We start from the raw sequence: 10,987 nt of genomic DNA, 5'->3' as shown, positions 1-10,987 counted from the left end.
CATACATACATACATACATACATACATACATACATACATACATACATACATACATACATACATACATACATACATACATACATACATACATACATACATACATACATACATACATACATACATACATACATACATACATACATACATACATACATACATACATACATACATACATACATACATACATACTGTGGTGCCCTGCGCCACATATCTGTAGGGCCCGTGGCGCGCCGCGCATTCGAAGGCAGCGCCACTTCCCAATGCTCCCTGCGTGCTGTCTGTTTCCCTCTCCCCGCTCGTTCGGGGATAACCGGTCCCGCGCGAGGGGGCTATAAAGCAAGGCACGCGCCGCCGTCTCGCTCTCTCTTCGCTCCTGCTCTTCGTTCCTGCTTCTTCGCTCCTGGCGCTTCTCCACGGATAGAGTCCCTAGAAGTATTTGCTAGTCTGCCGTCCGAGCGGGGTTCCCTATGGAACCGGTTGGCCGCTTCCCGGATGAAAGCGCAGGGGGCGCTGTACGCATTCGGAGCGTGGTCGCGATGTGTACGTGGTGCTGTGGCGGTTGTGCCGTACTGCGAATCTGCGCCGCGCTGATCCGTTGGTGCCGTGACAAGCTCGTGCACCACGTGCACTTTTTTTCGCTCGCGAGCCGGAATGCGCGCAAATTAGCTAGCATGTGTGCAAGTGTGCCTTTTTTATGGATATGTGATCGCGTCATGTCCAGAAAACGGGGTAAGCGTGATAGCACGTGTTTCTTGCCCGGGTGCAAGACCGGGTAGCGCTCGAACAAGGTGAAATGTTCTCTCTTCAGGACACCGAAAGACGCAGGAAAGAGGCAAGAGTGGGAGCGCAACATCAAGCGCGGCTGCAAAGGCAATAACATCGTATATTGTCTCAGCTAGAACATAAAGGAATATGCAAAACGAAAATTAAAAGGCGTAATAAATGAAAGAAAATAGACTGGCTGTGTTCTAATAAAATTCAAGAGAGAACGATGATAAGGCTCTTGCATGCAAGCAATGTACGAAGATGGGTTGCTCGGTGAAAGGCCCACTGCCGTCAGGTGCCGATATTGTCGGCTTTAGTGGCGGGCAAACCCACAAGTGGTGAATATCTTCCTCATTATTTTGTCAGTTGCAGACAGGAAATCCTGGACGTTGATATAAATATCGGTATATATAAATATCGGATGATCCGGATCGGGGTTGCCCTCACATTACTGTAACACGAATAAGCTAGTGTCGACGTTTGTGAGCGGCACTTCAAACCCTGCTTTATTGAGCGAAGTTTTAAGACAGGTAAAGGTAATTGAGATTCCACGGGATATGTTCCGCAACTCACGAAGGATGCCATCTCAACGCTGTTTCCTGACACTCCAAAATACTTGTTGAAACCCCTGCCTCTCAAGAGAAAGGAGCGCAACTTGTACGAGCAAAAACAGTCAGCAGGGAGACCTGCAGAGAAAGAAAAAAAGTGCACTGATCCTGAAGCATCAGTGGAGCCAGTTGAAGAATACAGCGGTGGTGGATCGTGTGACGTGAGCCTGCTCCAGGAATGCAGAAAGCTGCATGCCACCGCCACTGGGGACAAATGTCGATCTTTCTGATGTTGAACAATGAACATTCGCAAAGTGCCACTCAAGCGAGGACGAATCTCCGGAGGCAATTGCCATCGGCGAGTTCTGTTCCATCGCAGTGGTGAAGCTGCCATGAATGCTGCTGTGTGCATTCGAGGAAACAAAGTCAAGGAGATAGCTGTAAAGTCGACAGAAGAGGTAATTAATCTTATTCAGAACATCGCGAAACTCAGCTTGTGTCCTGGCAGCGGATTGAAGCCTATTACCAAGACCTTTCCCACCTACAATGGGCGTTGCTTAATTTGCGACGAACTGTACCTATATTTCCGATGCAACATGCATATAGCCTGCAAATACTTGCGAAAGTTAACTCAGAACACCCTGTCAAGAAGAAGAAAAAATTAAGAAACAGACTTCTATGTCTCGAGCAGTTTGTCGTACGAAGGACAAGGTGGCAAAGCTGGTAAAAGCTCTCGGTGAAATGAAAAATGAAAATGAACACCTTCAAGGACAGAGTTTGAAAGAAGTGTTAGTGCCCTTCCTCTCAACTAACAGCTGGCTGTTAAAATATGTTTTAGAGGTTGCAAAACGGAAGTCAACAAAAGTGATGGCATATTCTGATGAGTGGCTACTAGGCTTCCTAAGTACCAAATAATGCCTATTAGCAGTTTGCCTGAAGCGCGGTGCGATTTGAAGGGCTCGGGTTCCCATCTTGCGTGCTTTAATTGTGCATGCATCCGAAAGTTTCTAGTTCTATATACGTGTTATAACTTAGCTAAACGTCCGAAGAAGTTAAGATGAGACTATAGCGTGAATGAAAACGCCGGCGACAGCGCTCTGTTGCTCGCACACATGCATGGTCCTTGGAGCCTAGAATGTGCGTCTAGTACAGTTCTCCATGCAAGCGCAATTGTTTGCACAAAATCCTCAGAAGTCTTCATTACAATACGGCACGGCGGTAGCTTCAGCAGGATAATAGGGTATAAAAAGCAGCTTCGTTTCTACATCGGCTCAGGGGCATGCGCGCAAAACATCGCTCACAAAAAAAAAAGTCGCGTCCGTGGTTATGCCAACAACTCGGCTGCGAATTCAATATTACGACTAAACTGAAATCAAAGACTAAAGAGCGGCATCGCATGTACAGGGCACCTGACAATGAGCATGCAGCGAATGCATTTCGAAGCGCACGGGCGCGCACGTCGTCTGCTCCGTCAGCAGTGGCGCATTCCGGTTCACCGCAGCGCCACCGCGGCGATCATTCAGCGGCAGCCCCCGCCGCGGCCGGCGGACGACAGACTAGCAATATTTCTAGGGACCCTACCACGGAGACGACTCCCTGCCCTCCCGGACGACGACCCCGCACCGCCTTCGGCGACCCCCGCGCTGACGTGAGATTAAAGATGTTTTAACGCGGTAGCGTTAAGCAGCTCGTGTCGCAGAAAAGCCGGTGTCTTCAGCGGCGTTGGCCGTGAGCGATAAATCCCGGCATGCACTTCATAAATAAAAAGCAACTTCCAAGAGGGGCTGGATGGGAATCGAACCAGGGTCTCCGGAGTGTGAGACGGAGACGCTACCACTCAGCCACGAGTTTTTTTTTCTTTATTTCCTGACCGAGGACGTACACAAAAAAGACACATGTGACATCAATAACATGACAAAATAAAAGATCAAGCATTGACTTAAAGCTTCGGCCTTCCTTAGCTGAAGTTGTCGGATTAAAAATCCCTCATATGTGACAACCCTTCAAAACTAACCAACCATTCTGACTCTAGTTTTAACGCTTTCTGTTCATCCACATATGCCCGTATGCTCTCTCTAAAGAGCTGTCTCGCTGAACGTGCATCGACGTCACCATGCTCTACAGCCATTCTGCTTTTCCATATGCTGTGGAGAGCCAGTAGCATCAAAAGATCCAACGGTGTATCATTGTTCGCTTCTACTGGCAAGAATCGAATACCATGTGGGCTTATGGGTAGTTCCTTTTTAAGCGTCCTCTGGAGCACGTCCCATAAAAATACGGCGTCCCAGCATTCGAGAAACACGTGTTCAATCGTCTCCTCTTTCCTGCATATTATGCAGTGGACACCCCAGGGTACAAAAAGCCCTTTCTGTTCCTTCCATTTCTTTACCTCCAATGTTCCAGTGTGCAGCTTAAAAAAGAACGTTTTCATCCCTGCCGGCACCATCATCCTCTTCACTCTTTTAAGAACATTTTTGCCCCCGGTAGACGAGTACACAGCTCTGTACAACGGTTCTGGAAGCACCACATCGCACAAGTCTTTATACAGTTTTTTCCGGTTTACACTCCACAAATAGTCTAAAGTAAACCGCACCATCAAGAACCTGTACGCTAAGACCACTTCCCTTAGATACCCGTGGACACCTCCTGACATGCGGTCAGAAGAAACGACAATTCCCGGGAGAGCTTGACCCAGGCGTAACTGACAGACCGTACGAAGAAATGGATTTTTCACATTCCTCAAAAACATGAAACGATTGACTAACTAACCGCAGTGTGTAAAGACGTATGCAAACGTCGCAGGGCCCGTGAGGAACGACGACATGTCGGAACACCTCATGGACGAGGCGGATGCGGAAGAAGCAGCTAAGGAGTCAGGCACCAGCTCAGCAGAAACAACGGTCACTCCCCCCTCCCCAAACGCGGACGAGGTCAAGGAACAGGGTGTCAAGAATTTGCAAGCGTGTTCCGTCGGCGTCGCGGACGCTAAGGTGGCCAGCAGCAGCAACTCAACTGGGGACACGGAGGTCAGTCACAGCACAGTATTCATTCATGAGACAGACAGCATGGTCGAATCTGAGGCAGCGAACTCGGCAGCGGTAGCGAAGCGGACACACGACGACACGGAGGACCGAACACCAGGTCACGAGAATGCAGACGTCGAAGGACCGCCGACAAAGACTTCCACGGCGGTACGGCGGGCGTCCTATCGGACTAGGTCGAACTTGTTAGAGAAAAGAGGGGGGGCTGCATCGCTCCCACCTCAGACTTAACACCTGACACCATGGAGGGGTGCTCGGCCACAGACATCACTAAAGGTATGACCATGCTCCCGGGTATTCGTTCATCACCAATGATTTGTCTAGACAAAGCCATTAGATTCGCGACTATTAATGTTCGAGGGCTCGCAGCAAGGCGCAAGCAAAATCAACTGTTTCGTTTGGTTAGCGAGCTGGAGCTAGACGTCATCGCGATTCAGGAAACTAAAGTTGATGGTGAAGAAGAAACCGGGAGAATGGTTAGCCTTTTTACTTCAAGATACAATGCCGTTGTAAGTCATGCAGTTGGAGCAGCGGCTGGTTGTGTGCTGTTTGTGCGTCAGTGCCTTGGTGTCACAATTCAAGCTGTCACGACTTGTGCGTATGGCCGCTTCGTTGTTTGCGATCTCGTGCTGTATTCATACGAATGGCGCATCATTTGTGTTTATGCACCGAACAGCGTGGGCGAAAGGCACGATTTCTTTGAAGGTATTCGTCAGTATTGCAACTCTGAAAGGCTAACTGTGATAATGGGAGACTTCAATTGTGTACTCTCCGCATCAGATAAAACGAGTAGAAGGCCGCATAGTGATGCCAGCACCTGTGTTCTCGCAGAATTGGTAAATGAGTTTAACCTTGTTGATGTGGCTGGGTGTCTGGAGGGTGGACGAGCGGCACAGTTCACTCATTTCCAGGCTTCTAGCCACGCTCGACTCGATAGGATGTACATATCTCTTGATCTGGTGCCTGTATGCCACGAATACCACGTTAAGCCAGTATCGTTCAGCGATCACTGCTTGGTCACCGTCACTATCGCTGGGAACAAAACTAAATGTCAAGGATTTGACTGGCAAATGTGGAAGTTAAATTCAAAATTATTATCTGATGACAGTTTCCAAGCCGACGTTGAAAGGCATATAGCAAATATGAAGGACAAAGGCGTAACAAAGTTAGGGGCAAAATGGGAGGTTTTTAAACAGAATGTCAAAATGACAGCATTGGAAAGATCGAGCGCTATAGCCAGACAAGAAAGGGCCGAAGAAAGGTCCCTTCGCGTGAATCTACAGCGTCTAATCGATGTGGAAAGCAATAACCCCGGTTTGTTCATAGACGACATACGAGCCCTTAAGGGCAAGCTTGAACTACTCGACGCTGACCGATATCGCGGTGCCCTTGTCAGAGCTAGAGCCGAACGGCTGATAAGGGGGGAAGGTCCGACAAAAAGGGCGTTAGGCACAGAAAAGTGGCACGCTCGAAGGAATCAGATAGATGAAATTGAATACCAAGGGACCATTACCAATGAAAAGAAAGAAATCCAGCAAGCTTTCTTCGAGCATTATCGTCAGCAGTTCGCACGATGTGCAGTTGATATCGAGAGTTTCAAGAGAGTTTATTTGCCTTTAATGCCACAACTCGACGAAAAGACGACACGTGTGCTAGAGACCCCCATCACGGAGGACGAAGTGAAATGCGCTATTGGGAATTTGAACCCCGGCAAATCGCCTGGCCCTGATGGACTTAGCGCCGCATTTTATAAAGCTTTCCAGGATTTTCTCTCACCGGTACTGGAAAAAGTGTATAATGATGCATATGACCTTAATGTGCTGCCGCCGTCCTTTGCATCTTCTCATACTGTGCTAATTCCCAAAACGGAGGACCGAGGTCAATTACGCAGTGTTACCTCTTACCGGCCGATTAGTTTAACCAATGTCGACTATAAAATTTTTATGAAAATACTAGCTAAAAGACTGCAAACAGTTATTAAAGATATTGTTGGAGACCACCAAACATGCGGTATTAAAGACAGGTCCATTTTTACGAACATTCACATCGCGAGGGCCATTCTTGAATGTGGCGATGCTGGTGGACTTGGAGTAGCAATGCTCCAAATAGATCTTGAAAAGGCTTTTGATAGAGTGCCCCACGACTTGCTTTTGTGTATATTAGACTATGTCAAGGTCGGATGCGTCATCAGAGAAGGAGTGGCTATGGCTTACAGTGCTTGTACAACTAGACTAATTGTGAACAAATCTGTCGGTGACAGTATTGCTGTCCAACGCTCAGTTCGTCAAGGTTGCCCCCTTTCACCTCGTCTCTTTTGTATCTATCTTGAACCCTTATGTTTAAGCATTATCAAGCATGAGAAAATGCGGGGCTTCAAGCTGCATCAAGCAGAAGTGAAGCTTTTGGCTTATGCCGATGATGTCGCGATGTTTTGTGTAGACTACGAAAGCATCGTAGAAGTTGTGAAAACTGTAAAAGATTTTTGCGCTGTAAGCGGCAGTGCTGTTAACTGGGGCAAGTGCCTGGGCTTCTGGCACGGTGACTGGCCAGCGACCCCAGGCATTTTTGCTAACATGAAATTTGTTACCAACCCTGTCAGCTACCTTAGTGCCCCTCTTGAATCGTATCGGGACAGTGACCCATACTGGAAAAACCAAGTCGGTAAATTGAAAGATAGAGTGGACAAATGGAATGGATGGCAGTGGTCGGTGTTTGCGAAGGCCACGATTTGTAATTTGTTTTTAGTGACAAAAGTTTGGTACGTGCTTCAAGTGTTATATTGTTCAAGAGCTAATGTCCAAAACCACTCAGCCACGAGTTCGATGCTTGAAAGCGGTACAAAAGCGCTTCTAGTGAATGCGGTGTTGCCTTAGAAACGTGCCGTAGAACGTTATACTGCGGTGTATATCGGTAATTATGAGCATGTTACAGAAGTCGCAGTTACACGAGTAGCGAAGTACGTTTCCGCTACATTTCTTCTGCGCTCTGCGCACATGCAGAGCCATCTATGGCAAACACAGAAGAACCCCTCCTCGCAATGTGCGGCGCTGCCCCGACACGTGGCGCGCCACTTGCCCCTGACGCTATCGCGTTCCACTCTTGAAGACGAAGCTTAAGCGTCCTCCAAATTTTTGTTATACGGCCCGCTGTGTATTTGTCGTGCGCATCCCTCGGGCAGAGGAATCGCCCACAATACATACATACATACATACATACATACATACATACATACATACATACATACATACATACATACATACATACATACATACATACATACATACATACATACATACATACATACATACATACATACATACATACATACATACATACATACATACATACATACATACATACATACAGAATTTTGACACTGCGCTGAGGGAGTCGGTGTAGATTATGCTGTTTTCCGATTCACATTACTATTTTTCCTACACTGTGATGCAATATCATTCGACAACAAAACTTTGGCATTTCTCTTCGAAGCGGAGGAAGAGCGCTCTGATTGCTTGGGGTTGGTTGGTAGACAGTGTTCAAGATGCGCCCTTTATGACTATTGGGTAACAGAGAAGTGTCCGGAATGAGCGGATCCCGAGAATATGTGAGAACAGTTCTTCGGTCTACGAGTGGGGGTTCATTGGTTTCTACTTATAAAATGTTTATGGGTAATGCCCTGCATGCTCTTGTTGAAAAACGGAAGCCCAAGTTGTCTACGGGGTGCAATCATTTTAAATGATTTATTCCCTGACAAAAAAACAAACATTAGCAACACAAAGCATAGATCTTGCGTAGTTAATGTAGCCTCAGTTTTTGCATTTTCATCTTTGTGTAGCCCACCGAAACTAACAGCGACGCTTGTTTGGTTGCGGTTTGCACTGTAATAGACCTCGCTGGCGGCCATCTCACACTTCGTCGACCTTGAAATGTCCCGACGCAGTTGAACCCAACGATTTAAGCGGCACCCGTACTGGTGGACCACGTGCCTTTACTACCTCAGTCGAGCGCGTTTGTGTGTGTCAGGTATGATATGGTTGCCTTTGGCGAGCTAGTCGAGGTAAGTGTTCAGCTTCTTTTTCACCAATCATCGCAGCTCTCCGCAGCACCCGATTTGCGACAGCAGCAAGCATAATTGGCACGCATGAATGTGAGGGTTCACTCCAATTCGACCTCACGGTCTTAGCGAGAAGCGGCTGAAACGCTACTTCACCCCACGGAGATGTAAATTACGAGGTGCCTTCGATAGTACCGCGAAAGCCCCGTCGGCCCCTCACCCTCAGGTTCTGCGCGAGGTTCGTTTGAAACCTTACTGGGACCGGCAGCACCACATATTTCAACTCTGCGCTCTGCATACGCTTTAATGTTTTACCAATGCTTGAACGCTAATCGGGACGATGCTCACTTTGGGCGCAGAGCAGTGCCATGAGTGTGCAGTTATACTTCCTGCTGCCTGCACTGGATAAATTAAATCAAGGTATATTTTGTAGTGTGCACGTGAACACTTTTCTACGCCACTTTACCCGGTTCCAGCTGTCGTGACAACCCGTGAAAATATCTAAAAAATTCAAAACGAACACAAAGACATGTAAAGAATGAGGTGGCGTGATGTTAGAGAATTAAAATGTGGAGAGAAGATGGGTGAGCGAGGGTCTGTGAAAACAGGGTGAGGTAAAGGATGGCCCCCTTCTCCTATAAGAGAACACCAGGGCCATGGAGAGCTGAAGACGCGGGAAATTGCACGTTGCCGTAGACGAAGAGCCGATTGTCCTTGCTGGCCAGCACCACAGAACCGTCATCCATGAGGGCCACGTCGAAGCACTGGGTGTGTTTCACCTTGGATTCTAGTGCGCTCACCACTGTCCATCCTGGGTAAACACAGTCAAATTGAATTTGTTGTGGTTATCTGCCACCAGGATCTCACCTACCTGGCTCATGCAGACACCGATTGGATAGTTGGGGATACCCTCGACACCGAGTTTTCTCAGGAACACCCCATTGTAGTTGAACACCTTGACGCAGTGGGCCCGGTTGTCGGAGATGAAGATCTCCTCCCGATCGTTCACCACCACGCCACTGGGGAATTCGAGATGTTTGGAGCAGTCAATCTTCTCTAGTAATTTGCCGCTCTTGTCGAAGATGATTGCCCGCATCACTTTGCTTCCGACGACCACCACACGGCCCTTGGGGTCCACAGTCATGCCGCGAGGGTGCTGTGAATCCCAACGCCTAACTTATGCACAAACTCCCCGCTATTAGGATTGGGTTTGCGTGCGCCTGAGTATCGTACCGCTGCCAGCAGTTATTACGTTCGTGGCTCGCGTGCTCAGCGCACTGCTGATGCCAGTTATTACATGCGGCTCGCGGCCCCTCGGTAGCGTTGGCCTGGCGGCTCCGTGGACGGCAGACGGTATCAACGGTCCCAGCAAAGGCGAGGCGTCTTCTAACGAAACGACCTTTACTACATCATGAAGAAACTGGCAGAGAAGCTGACCCGGAGAGAATACAGACACTCTCACGCAGCTGGTGTCTAGCGTCGTGTCAACGGCGCGTCAAACTAGTCTCTGTCGCAGTGGAGTCTGCCGCTGCTTTTTATAAACATGCCAGTTCACAGGGAAAGGGGGAGCCCTCACAGGGAAGGGAGAGCCCGACAAGTCTGGTCAAGATGGGATGACTCAATCGCAGGTGGTCCGACCGCATCTCCTCCACCTCCTGCAGACGGGCGAGGGCGACGCACTCTCCCTCGAGCTCCAGGCTTGGCCGGCGTTTGCACACACACACGCACGCACACACATTTGGCGCGTGGCAGGATCACGTCAAGACTTGCACGCGGGAGGAAGCGTTGGGCGGCCGATGAACGGCGCCGAAATGGCCGATCCGCTCGCGGTTCTGCCTGTTGCTATGCGGTGGCCGCGTCAGCTGTCCCACTTCTCGACGGCGAAACGTAACACCGCACTGATTGTAAACCTGGAATTGGTGCATCGGTGAACGCTCAGTGACTACAATGTCACCAGACTGGCGCACCACAGCCACTCGGTTGGGGTACAGCAGCTGTCCGTAGTTCTAACATTTGCAAAAGGAGTCTCCAGGAGGTTAAGAAGTGATGCAACCCGGGAAAGAAGATCGCAGTGACACACAGAGTGTCATGGCTCTCCACGCTGACCCGTATATTTTCGTTGTGTAACACCAATTAGCTCAAAGCGCCACTTTAGTAAACTCAGATTCACCCCCGTGATCAGAAGCGAAATTAAATGTATAAAAAAATTTACGCAGTCAATGATGCTGAAAGCAGGGATACCGGGTGTTTGGAGAAGCATCTTTGGGTGAAGGTAATGGGGGTGTGGGGGTGAAGAGTCGGACACGACTGAACGACTGAACTGAACTGAATGGGGGTGTCTAACGGACCAATCTCAAAAATCCTTCAAGGGAGCTGCAAGTTGCGCTAAGATTCTATAATTGCTTTCGCCTGTCTTTGCTGCGGCTGAGTGAACCGTCTGTTTTATCGACGTAGTGCTAGTACGAGTTTCGTGTCCGGAACTTTACTTATCAGTTATGAACTAAACCATCACGGATAGTTGCGCTCTTCACGAATTTTGTGACGGGAGTGAGACACTCCGGTACAAGCTGAGGAAACAA

At 48.6% G+C, this 10,987-nt stretch overlaps 1 protein-coding gene across 1 annotated transcript; it reads right to left on the bottom strand.

The window, feature by feature from the left end:
- Positions 1–9,043: 9,043 nt before the first annotated feature.
- LOC146203207 (protein brain tumor-like) lies at positions 9,044–9,552 on the bottom strand. The gene is made up of 2 exons (XM_084602961.1): positions 9,276–9,552; positions 9,044–9,219 (listed from the first exon to the last, which is right to left on the bottom strand). Exons 1-2 carry the CDS (start codon positions 9,550–9,552, stop codon positions 9,044–9,046), a joined length of 453 nt encoding a protein of 150 aa, XP_084459087.1.
- Positions 9,553–10,987: the final 1,435 nt, after the last annotated feature.

Source organism: Amblyomma maculatum, chromosome 1 (assembly GCF_055883805.1).
Source record: "Amblyomma maculatum isolate TAMU_Amacu chromosome 1, ASM5588380v1, whole genome shotgun sequence".
Classification (NCBI taxonomy): Eukaryota; Metazoa; Arthropoda; class Arachnida; order Ixodida; family Ixodidae; genus Amblyomma; species Amblyomma maculatum.
The sequence above is the reverse complement of the archived record's forward strand: the minus strand, read 5'-3'. Positions and strand labels throughout refer to the sequence as shown.